General features: G+C 37.1%; 1 protein-coding gene across 2 annotated transcripts in view; it reads right to left on the reverse strand.

Moving 5' to 3' along the window:
- Window positions 1-12,992, reverse strand: part of NHS (NHS actin remodeling regulator) — a 328,723-nt gene that overhangs the window by 27,663 nt on the left and 288,068 nt on the right. For both annotated transcript variants that reach the window (XM_084869409.1, XM_084869410.1), the window contains exon 3: window positions 12,040-12,173. In XM_084869409.1, the coding sequence (XP_084725535.1) occupies window positions 12,040-12,173 (134 nt within the window). The remainder of the gene's footprint in view (window positions 1-12,039; window positions 12,174-12,992) is intronic.

Consider the following 12,992-nt stretch of genomic DNA (forward strand, 5'->3'; position numbering starts at 1 on the left):
TAACTAATCACACTGGGGGAAATGACCTTATTATTGATAAGTCTGCTTTTCCAAACCACGCTTTATTTCTCTTCCCTAACAGATATTGCTACCATAAAGTCCTCCACTCTCCAGAGAAGTACTTTGCAAAAAACAAACAAAATAAAACACACACACACACAAAACACATACAAAATACAGTCATAGTAGGGGATTTTAACACCCATCGACATCAATAGATAGATTTTCCAGACAGAAAAACAACAAGGAAACAGAAGTCTTAAATGACGTAGATCACATAGATTGAACTGATATCTTTAGAGCATTTCACCTCAAAGCAGCAGAAGATACATTCTTTTATAGTGTACATGTAACATATTTGGGATAGACCATATGTTTGGACACAGAATGAGTCTCAATACATTTAGGAAGACTGAAATCACATCAAGCATCTTATATGACCATAATAGTATGAAACTAGAAATTAATCATAAGAAAAAAATGAAAAACTCAAAAGACATGGACACTAAATAACATGTTACTAAACTATGAATGGGTTAACAATGATATTAAGGAAGAAATAAAAAAGATATCTTGAAACAAATGAAAATAAGAATGTAACAACAACAACAACAACAACAAAAATCTATGGGAAACAACCAAAGCAGTCCTAAGAGAGAAATTCATAGCATTGTACACCTATCTCAAGAAACAAACAAAAATCTCAAATAAACAATCTGTCATTACCCTTAAAGGTAACTAGAAAAAGAACAACAAAAAAAGCACAAAGTGAGTAGAACAAAGGAAATAATAAAACTAAGAGCAGAAATAAAATAGAATCTTAAAAAAAAGGCAAAAAAAAATTTTGAGTCTAAAAAACAATGGAAAAGCTCAATGAAACCAAGAGCCAAATAAACCTAACACAAAATAGTAAGCTCTCCTTCATTTTATTTATTTATTTTATATTTTTGTTGATTTCAGAAAGGAGGGAGGGAGGGGATGAAGGAGGGAGGGAGGGAGAGAGAGACATCAATAATGACTGAGAATCATTGATCGGCTGCTTTCTGCACGCCCCACACTAGGGATCGAGCCCACAACCCAGGCATGTGCCTTTGACCAGAATCGAACCCAGGACCCTTCAGTCCATAGGCCGATGCACTATTCACTGAGCCAAACCAGCTAGGGCAGTGCTCCTTCATTATAGAATCCTTCTATAATAGATGATAGATGTTTTGAGTATAAGATCAACCCCTTAGTGAGCAGACCTTGAAAGGCAAAGGCATTGGTGCAGTTTTCATTCAAAGGGAGGCTTTCTGAAATACAGTGTGTTAACTGCAAAGAATATTTCTTCCCTTTGATCTCAGCTGGAACTGAACAAAAATTATAAGGGTGATGGAAAGCAAAATGATATTTATATATTTTAAAGTCCAGGGATACTTTGTTTAATAGGCTTCTATTAATGAAGCAACTTAAATGTGTAGAGCATAACAAAACTGTATTTTGAAGCATGTATGGAAAGTAGTTCCTGCATGAATGGAAAAGAGTGCTCCAAGGAGGCTAGAACACTTCCTGCTGCCACTCAGTTGTTTATTCACAGGAATTGCTCTGGACTGTCAAGAAGAACACAAAACAAGGTCCACTGGACCATCATCACTATGATGTTGATGCCAGCATGTAGCTTATTCATCCCCTGTGACCAGCTTTGCTAATTAGTGGGGTCACTATCAAGGGCCACTTAGTGTCAGTCCTCAAAGGTGGCTAGCACCAAATAAAATTCACAAGTGGGGAACAGGCTTTGAAGTGCAGGGAAGGGAAGGAGACTTTGAACTGCTGCAAACAGGACGAACACACTCACCCAAATCGCAGGAGCTGGCAGCATGAATCCCAGAACATCCCAGAGACTCGAGGAGAGTTCCTCCATCACCCTCTATGTTTTGCCCTCAGCTAGGTGCTCCAAGGGTGTGTGGAAACTCAAGAGATGCTGCACATTTAGTCTCACTCTAAATGACACTTTTCCTTCACAACTCAGGTCAGATGTGGCAAAAGCCCAGGGGGGTCATACTTGACCTTATCACATCAAATAATAAGAGATAATACCTTCTCATACATAAGCCATTCACATTCTGTTTTAACTTTTAACCCTGTTTCCTTATCCCTCACACACACTGTTTTGAATCAACACTTTTTTAGTATGGCTCTGTGAATGTTATGGAATAGACGCATGTAATCCTACCACAACAAGAATTTAGAACATTGCCATTACCTACACTTTCCCTTTATAGTCAGTCTCCTCCCATTCCTAGCCCCTGGGACCCACTAATCTCTTCTCCATCACTACAGTTTTGTCTTTCTGAAAGTGTCATATAAACAGAATCATACCTTTTGAGACTGGCTTCTTTCATTCAGCATAATGCCTTTCAGATCCATCCTAGTTATTGTGTGTATCAGTAATTCATTCTTTTTTTATTGTGAGTAGTATTCCATTGCCTGCTTATAATTTGAATTTGAACAATGAATTACTAGTAAATGTCGCAGGCATACAGGGGAATGTCAACCTGAGAATATTCTATAATAATGTGTACAAAGAAGTAATTTTATTGGCTGCTCCACAGCCAGGCTAATGTTTTAAAAAGAAAGAATTCCAAAAAACTACAATCTACAACAAATTTTTTCTTTATTTTTCAGAATATTTCATATAAACCAGGCTCATTGGCTAATACTTTAGGTAGCTATTATGCTGGCTATTAAGATGTCTGACAGCTCTAAATCTGTTCTTGCATATTCTACATGTTTATGATGGAACTCTGCAAACATCATTTCTTCCTCGCCAGCTACATTCTGTTAGCTTCTTCCTTAGGACTATCAGCTGTTGATTGTAGTTACTATCCCTGTGTCACCTCACTTTTCCATTTATCATGTCAATGTTTTAATAACTCCCTTTAGAAATATTTCTGTTAAAGTAACTAGTATGGTTACTATTTTCTTGACTCGACCATGATTGATAAAATATGTGCTACCAAGCTTTCACCTCCGGTTTGCTTGTATCAGAGGCATCTAAAATACTTGTTCCTTCTGGTTTCTTAGACCAGTGGTCGGCAAACCACAGCTCATGAGCCACATGCGGCTCTTTGACCCCTAAAGTGTGGCTCTTCCACAAAATACCACAGCCTAGGCGAGTCTATTTTGAAGAAGTGGCTTTAGAAGAAATTTAAGTTTAAAAAAATTGGCTCTCCAAAGAAATTTCAATCATTGTACTGTTGATATTTGGCTCTGTTGACTAATGAGTTTGCCGACCACTGTCTTAGAACAATGAGGAAAATAGGAAGCAATGTGATGTTCTGTAAAGTGTCAAGACAATAATGATCTTTGCAGCTTATGACAGAGAGCAGGAGTGCTGACATAGTCTCAAAAGCAAAGTGTTTCTGGTGACCCTTGAAAATGGTTATAGAGGGGAAAAGTATTTGCTGGGTTCAATAGCTGTCTCATTGCACATGCTTGGTGCTGTGCTGATTTGCTCCAAATATGCCACATTGAAACAGCAGCTACAATGAAGGTCACAAGTTAATTACAGCCAGTCTCCAAGATCCATCTACCTTCTGCAAAGACCAGACAGGTAAGTTAGATGGAGAGTGTGACAGACATCACCATTCCTGCAATCTTATGTTTTAAACTATGTCACATTCTTCTCTCCCTACTATACTAAGAAAAAGCCTCTAGAAATTGAAGAAATTATGCTTATACATGCATGGCCTGGTATTTTCATAAAGCAATGCTCTTTCTGATCATGTTACTTCTGTGCCCTTCAATAATTTCCTAAGCCCATGGAATAAATTCAAGCTTTTTAATCTGGCATTCAAGATCCTTCAAGATCTGATCTATTAAAGCATTGCAGCCAAAACAAAATATCTGAGTTCATGTATAAGCACTGTACTTTCTCCTGCCTCTGTGTGATTGCTCTCTTGGTTTCCTCAACCTTTAATCCTTTTCTTCCCAGCATTCATATCAAAGTCTACCCCATCCTTCAAGGCCTTGCCAAATGTTACCTTTACCATGAAGTTTAATCCTAAAATCCAACCTCATTCTAACACCACACACCAGTTACACCTTATAGTCAGTACCATATCATTTCTTTAGATGACAGAGATTATGTCTCACTCATTTTTGTATATATTTAGTACTTATTGATAGTAGCTGCCCAATTGTTGTTGGTGTTTTGTTTTATTTTTAAAAACAAAGAAATACAATGGGATAGGGGCATTTCAAATGGAGATACTGTTTTAAGAGTGCAGGATAGTTTCTTGGGATATATTCCTAGAAGTAGGATCACTGGGTCAAATGGGAGTTCCATTTTTACTAGTTTTTTGAGGAAACTCCATATTGCTCTCCACAGTAGCTACACCAGTCTGCATTCCCACCAGCAGGGCAAGAGGGTTCCTTTTTCTCCACATCCTCACCAGCACTTGTCATTTGTTGATTTGTTGATGATAGCTGTTCTGACAGGTGTGAGATGGTACTGCATTGTCGTTTTGATTTTCATCTCTTAGATGACTAGTGACTTTGAGCAGGTTTTCATATGTCTATTGGCCTTCCTTCTGTCTTCTTTTGAAAAGTATCTATTTAGGTCAGTTGCCCATTTTTTGATTGGTTTGTTTAACTTCCTTTTATTTAGTTGTATGAGCTCCCAAGAAACTAGAAACATGAATCTGAAAGGATATATGCACCCCTATGTTCATAGAAGCACAATTCATCATAGCTAAGATTTGGAAACAGCCTAAATGCCCATCAGCAGATGAGTGGATTAAAAACTGTGGTACGCCAAAACCGGTTTGGCTCAGTGGATAGAGCGTCGGTCTGCAAACTGAAGGGTCCCGGGTTCAATTCCGGTCAAGGGCATGTACCTTGGTTGCGGGCACATCTCCAGTAGGGGGTGTGCAAGAGGCAGCAGGTCAATGATTCTCTCATCAATGTTTCTAACTCTCTATCCCTCTCTCTTCCACTCTGTAAAAAAATCAATAAAATAATAATAATAATAATAATAATAAAACCTGTGATACATCTACACAATACTATGCTGCAGTAAAAAATGAGTTCTTACCATTTGCAACAACATGGATGGAGCTGAAGAGCATTATGTTAAGTGAAATAAGCCAGGCAGAGAAAGGTAAATATCACATGTTCTCACTCATTTATGGAATATAATGAATAACATAAACTGATGAACAAAAACAGATCCAGGGAGAGAGAAACATTGATCAGAATGTCAAACCTCAGGGAAGGTAGGGAAGGGTGGGGGTAAAGGGGAGAGATAAACCAAAGGACTTATATGCATGCATATAAGCCTAATCAATGGACACAGACAGCAGGGAGGTAAGGGCATGAATGGGGATTTGGAGGGCAATGGGGGAATAAGGACACATATGTAATGCCATAATCAATAAAGAAATTTAAAAAAAAGAGTGCAGGATATTTTCTAGATGAGTACATATAGTTTGGTTTGACTGAGGTCTAATGTCTGTGCAAAGGATTTGTGGGAAATCCATCTGGAAAAATAAGTTAGGACCAGATTGTACAGAGGTAAGAGAATAGGACTAAGTATTTGAACATGACTTTAGGCAGAATGAAGCAATTGAAGGCATAGGATTACAGAAGAATTTGTATGTCAAAGGTTCTCCTACCAAGGTTATAATTTTTGTTAACTGGTTTAAGGGAGCAAATTAGATGTGACAAAAGAAAATACCTAAGCTTAAGCAAGAGAGACTGGATGGACACAACCATTTTAAGACAGGTCATAAATCAACAGAATACTTCTGAGAGAGCTTGCACAACCATAAAGATAGTTTATAAAAGCAAAACAAGATTTGTCTAGGACACTGTGGTGTATATAATTCTTTTATAGCAAGAGAAAACCGTCAGTATTTCTCAGTCGCAGTTCTTATAAACCAATAGAATATCACACATCTCTAAATGTGGACCCATGGAGAAAGGGGAAGGGAGGGGCTGAGTAAGACTAAGATAGAGCTGGTGATGGGAGAGAGAGGCATTGAGAAGGTCTTTATCCCAGGGTAGGTTAAATGCTATGGAAATACTCTTTCTGCCAGCTCTTGTCTTTAATCCTCTTTCTGACTTAGAAGTCTATTCTCACTCTTCTGATTCTTCTGTAAACTAGTTCAGTTTTTCTAAGAAGCTGCTTTCTCTTAAGACAAATTTTTTTCTTCTTCTAGATATAAAGTGGAAAAGTAAACATAGTCATTGTTTATAGCTATGGAATATGACCAAGAAGGTCTGGGTCTTAGTTTGAGTGATTTCCTCCATTGACATACCAAGAAGGTTGTTGGAATGTCCCTTGTCCTCCAAATGCACCTCCTTGGTAAGAAGAAAAGTATGATTTGACAGTCTTTTCTTTTAAAATCAATGGATGCCACAGTGATATGTTAGAAAACCATTAACGGGATATAAAATAACAAGGAACCCCTAATATTCTTTCCCAGTTAATTTTATCAAGTCAGGCAAGGAATATAACTGTGGACACAATACATTGCAATTAGTTAACTGTCAATCCTGATGATAAGGATTTAGGCCTCTGTGTCCCTCTGTAACCTGATCAACTGTTGGAATAGGGCTCATTCTTATGTAAAACTTCTTCCTCCAATACCAGGACATTCTACCCTTCGATCACTTGGAGAGGGACACTTGGTGAGACTGATAGAGTCTCTTAACACAAATGAGGAAAGATGATATTGTGCCTATACATCTAGACATCAACATCTAAGCAGACTTTGATTTCAAAGGCCCTCATGGACCTGACTGCAGGCTGAATACAGCAATAAATGTTTTGGCTCAAATTCCAACTCCAATCCAGCTGTGTAGACTATATGGGATGGTTCAAGTATAAATGAATGAGGAATTCTGTATGAAGTATTATTCTGGCTTTGTGATCAAGTGATGTAATATAGGAATTGTATAAAAGGGAAATTATTTGATACTTATCTATTTGGATTACTCAGAGGCTCTTTGACTTGAATATTTAAAGTTCCTTAAGTTATGGTTATTTCCTCTTTTGGAGTTATGTCTTGCTGTTTTAGTTAAAATTATATTCATCAAACCATCAATAAATATTTGTGTTAAAACACAACAAAAATATTATTTCTTAAGTTACTTAGGTTAGCTAATTTCTTCCCTACCACATTCATTACTGTAATTATAAAGGCTTTAAAAATATTTTAATGTCTGGAGTTCTAGTTGTCCTTTGTAGGTTTACTTTTTCAGTGTTTTCTTAGCTATTCTTTATATTTGTTTCTTCATAAAACCTTTTGTATCAGTGGGTCTAACTCCATTTTTTTAAAAAGCCTTTTTAGTAAATTTATGGGGATTGTGTTAAATTTATAAATTAACTTAGGGAGAACTGACTTGCTTATAATGCTGAGTCATTAATCATTCTCTCCAAGAACAGAGAACATCCTCCCATTTGAGAAAATATAATCTTGTGTCTTTTAAGAATGCTTTAAAGTGTTTTTTCAGATACGTTTTATATATTTCTGGTAAATAAATTCCTAAGTATTTAATCTTTGTTATTGCTGAAAATGGAGTTTTCCCTCCCACTAGGTCTTCTAGTTATCTATCATTTGTGTAAATGAAGGGTATTGCTTTCTGTGTTTATAGCCTACTAACTTGCTGAATTCTTTTGTTTGAGTCAGCTTTATCATTGATTCTCTAGGATTTTTCTGATATAGTATCATATATGCAACTAGATATAGGTTTATTTCTTTACCAATTCTTATGCAATTGGTTTATTTTGTCTAGTTGCAGTGATTAACATAATGCTAATTAGCAGCAGAGATAGTGAGCATCCTTGCCTTGTTCCAGATTTTAATGAAAATGCCTGTTTCCCCATTAAGTAAGAAATGGGAACATTCTACTTCATTTTCATTTTTTTAGATTAAACCTTTATTGTTGATAGCATTACATACTGCATGTCCCCTTTTTACCCCCATGGGCTCCTTCTGGCCTGCCCCTGTCCCTCACCCCAGGTCTTCACCACCCTATTGGCATTATGCATACAAGTTTTTGGTTGATCTCTTCCCATCCACCCACCCACCCCCACCCTGAGATTCCACAGTCTGCTCTGTGCTTCTATATCTCTGGATCTATCTTGTTCATTAGATTCCACATATGAATGAGATCATGTGACACTAGTCTTTCTCTGACTGGCTTATTTTGCTCAGCATAATACTCTCCAGGTCTCTCCATGCTGTCTCAAAGGGCAAGATACCCTTTTTACTGTTGCATAGTATTCCATGGTATAAATATACCACGCTTTTTAATTATCTGAAATAATTTATAGAGCATTGGGATTATCTGGACTTTGAAGTACTCCTCTGGGAATCCATTTGAGCCTGAAATCACCTCCTTCGCCATCCTTGATGAGGGAGGACTACAAAATGGGCTTTAATTAGAAGACACCCCTTGAATTTTCAACTGACAGAGGGTTTTAAGGTAAATTGGATGGTCAGTTTCCTGTGAATTTCTCTTGGAGAATTTTTTATAGAAATCAAATGTCAAGAAACTAAGTTTCTCCTCTTTCCACTTATAGGAGCTATGCAACTACTTTCGAGCCATAACCAAATGTCACTAAACAAATGACACCATGTCCCTTGAAAAATTTAAATAACCCAAGGCACCCTTATGATTTCACTATAGTGCCTGGAATGCCTCATCATACAGTTAGGGAAACATGGTATATAGTGTTTGGCCTTTCAACCTTTTTCCTCTGCATGTGTGTATACATACTCACATATATACTCATAGATATTTTTGAGTTCATACTATGCACTGTTTAAAAATCCCTGATGATAAACATATTTCATGTCATATATTCTTCTATAATACATTTTTGTATTGTATATTTACCTATGCATATATCAGAATTCAATAAAGTAAGTCTCTACTGGTGAACTTTTAGGATATTTGTAATTATTTTCCTTATTGTAGATAGCATTTTGATGAACACCCTAGGGATTAAATGTTTGCATCACTCTTGTTATTGGCTTGGGATAAATTCCTAGACATGGAATTGCTAGATCAAAAGATATGAATCTATAATAGTGTTGACAAGTATTAGGAAATTGCCCTGTAGAAAAGATGAGATAACTTTTACTTCCTCCAGTCTTATATATGAGTATACATTATAGGCTTCTCATTTTATGGTAAAAGTTTTATTGTGATTATGAATATAGATTCAGATATTCATGTATTTTAGGCACTGTGCTGATACTTTCACACCCACACACACAATTTAAACATATTTGCATAAGATTGCATTAAGCCTTCTTAACAACCTTGTAAAACTGAAGTTATTATCCCCATTTTGCAGATAAAGAAACTGGGACTAAGAAAGATATAATAAAATCTTCCAAATCACACAATCAAAAAGTTGTAGAGCTAGGACTTAAACCTAGTTAGACCTATAATATTATTACTATATTAGTGATACGTCAGAGATTTGATTGGCTAATAATAATAACAATGATGATGTCTACTACATATTGAGTGCTTATTATATATCAGGCACTGTTGACATGTATAAACACATTCTTGTTCCAAACTTATGAGGTATTATTTACATTATCCCTGAGGCACTGAAATGATGCACTTGTCTTGGGTCACACAGCTAGTAAATGGTAGAGCTGGTATTCAAGTCCAGGGCAGAGCTGTGGAATATTGTATATCATAATCTCATTATGAATGTTTTTTTTTTTTAAGGAGGAAAAATGACCAACCTAAAGTCTTATAGTTGAAAGGAGACTTGCTGTCTAAGAAAAGGTCTATCACCGAAACCGGTTTGGCTCAGTGGATAGAGCATTGGCCTGCGGACTGAAGGGTCCCAGGTGCGATTCCGGTCAAGGGCATGTACCTTGGTTGCGGGCACATCCCCGGTGGGGGGTTTGCAGGAGGCAGCTGATCGATGATTCTCTATCATCGATGTTTCTAACTCTCTATCCCTCTCTCTTCCACTCTGTAAAAAATCAATAAAATATTTTTTTTAAAAAAGAAAAGGTCTATCAAGCAATTTGTTATATAAGAAAATGTGTATCTAACAACTTGGCTGCAAATTTCTTGTCCTTATACCTGCAGCTTTTTCATTACAATAATATACAGTTCTGTAAGCCAATTGCATAGAATCATGTTCTATTCTGAGTCAGCTCCAAGTATGAGGGATATAACATGAATGGAAAATCTTCCAATGATCCTGGTACCTTAAACTCAATTGAACAAATGAAACACTTTAAGTTTCCCCAACTTACTTAAATACTAAGTATTAAAATATGAGATGGGTAAATTTTCTGGAGTTTACATAAGTATGATCTACAGGCTTATTGATATGTGTTGGGTAAATACCCTCATTTCTATTCATTATTTTAAGCCTTTTCCTGTAGTCTTACTTTGATATTTATACATTATTAAAAATTATGCAGAATATGACTAAGGGTAATATTTTTAGGTCATTTCTATAAATGCTCAACATTTCTCTCTCCCCTCCCCCCTGAAAACCAACTTAATGAACCACAAAACATATATAATGAATGGGGAAAATATTTTTAGCATTTATTGCAGAAAATGCCTCATTAAAAGCAAATACTTCAGCAAGCAGAGCTGAGCTTAATATGAGCTTTTGTTGAGAAGGGGCTTTTATGACAAATCACTAGCATGTGTATCTATTCTATAAAAAGACCTAGAGAACTCTAAGAGGCTCTTCTTACCTTCTTTTCTTACTCCTGGTCTGCATTGCAGCAATGTAGTGAGGGTGACATGACATTCAGTAGACATTCAATGAGTCTGAAGGACATGAAGCTTACTGTCCAGCCACAAGTAGGAAATATGTCTATGTATTGTCCAATATCACTCTGTTTTATCTGGATATGTCTTATCACACAGACTCATTCAGGTGAAGTCTGCTCTTCTGGATGTTTGGCATCATCTGACACAAATAATTTGCATCTATTTTGCATATGGTAAAAGCCATAAGGGTGCAGGGTTTATAGTCATACACATAAATTTAATTCAAATAAAAATCTCACTATGTAACCACACTCTTGTAACTTCTTTAGATTTTGGGCCTCAAACTAAAATGACAAGAGAGCAGGGGTCCAGCCATTTGGGCAGGCAGAATGGGCTGATTTGGTCACAGAAATCATAACCCCAATGATGCCCTACTCAGAGGCACGAAGTTGGCCCCACTGAGGCCCAGAAAGCACATCTGGGCTGATGGTTTGTGCAGTGGTGCTGATAGTCTGCAGGAGAATGCAGATGTTCTGAGCTGTGCTCAGCTTCATCTATGATCTATACTTAGGGGTTGGGCTAAGTTGCAGCCACAGCCACCGAGGCAAGGTTGAAATCACCATTGGTGATGACATCACTTTGGTAATTGGCTACTCTGAAGAACTAGCCTCTTTTATAGAATGGGAAAAACATGAAATGATGAAATGAACTGTGCACAAATGGAAAATTAACACATCATTTAAGTTCTCTCCCAGCTCATCCCATTGAGTCAGCCAAACTCTCACTTGACTAAGAATAATAGTGGTGGTTATAGTAGTTAACATTTATTGAGGTCTTACTCTGTGCCAGGCACTGTGCTAAGTTATTTTCATGCCTTGTCTCATTTAACCCTCAAACACTATAATCTAGGTATATTTAATACCCTCATGGTACAGACAAGGGAACTGAAGGCAATTAAGGTAAGTAACCTGCCCTAAATCTTTCAGTTTGTGTGTAGAAGGATTTGAAGTAAAATTTCCCTCTGATTCTTAGATTCCTTAACTGTTACTGCTTTATTGCATTATATAACCAGGTAACTAAAAAATATATATCTGTATCCCCACTCTATAAAGAAAAGCATTATTTTCAGAAATGAAAGAGGGAAAATTAAGTTGTTTTCAAATGCACATGATTCACTCTCTCAGACAGCCCAGTCTCCTTCGCTAGGAGGGAAACTAATTCCTAAAACCTACTCCTACTTCCTGATGAGCAAGGACAGGGCTACCAGCTGGTCACAAAGCTCACCGTTAAGAAGTGACGATCCTTAACTTCGCGTCTCCTCTGGCTGTGAGCTGGGGGGTAGGCTGGCAGTGGAGGAGCAGCTACAGAAAGGGGCACAGCAGCTCTCTGCTCCCGGCGATCATTCCGGCTCCGATGTTCTAGGGGCAGAAAAAGCAGTAATGCATAAACATACTTGGCATTTTATTTATTTTTTTTGTCTTGACATTAAACTTTTCTTTTTTTAATTTCTTTATTGATCAAGGTATTACATATGTGTTCTTATTCCCCCATTAACCCCACCTCACATTCATGCCTCCACCCCCCTGTTGTCTGTGTCCATTTATTAGGCTTATATACTTGATGTTTTCAATGTCTCTTGTCTTGATGGGAGGTTGAGCAAAGGGCTGGAGAAAGGTGAGTCAATAAGTTAGCTCATTTGTATACCAAATATGATTTTCAGAATGGTCCTGAACTAAACTTCCACTTCATATTAATATGAAGTTATACACTTACATTTCAATGGATCCATCTCATCATCTTCATATAAGATGGCTCAATCTTGAGTTTGGAAAAAGCAGCATATTTCTAAATGTGCCTCATTTCAAAACAATATGAGTAAAAAATACCCAGAACAATGGTGGAAGATGTGGTGGCACAGACATGCCAGAGCCACCCAGAAAGTGTAGGGATAAATTTGCTCACAACCATCCCAAAGGTGCTGGACCAGCTCATATAGGCTCAGGGGTGCTGAGCGCTGTATGTTCAGGAATTTTACAAGCTAGTTTTTAAACTGTTGGTAGCTTGAAATAGGTCACAGCGTGAGAATTTACATCACAGACATTGGTGAGAACTATGTATCAGGGCTTTTGTTGTTGTTGTTATTTACTTTTATTACTTTTGTTTGCTTGTATAGAGAGCCTGTGACCAGCACACAGTTTCAGTCATCTGATCCCTGTCACCCATAATACTCTGAGGGC

This window comes from Pipistrellus hanaki (assembly GCF_964339955.1).
Source record: "Pipistrellus hanaki genome assembly, chromosome: X".
Taxonomy (NCBI): domain Eukaryota; kingdom Metazoa; phylum Chordata; class Mammalia; order Chiroptera; family Vespertilionidae; genus Pipistrellus; species Pipistrellus hanaki.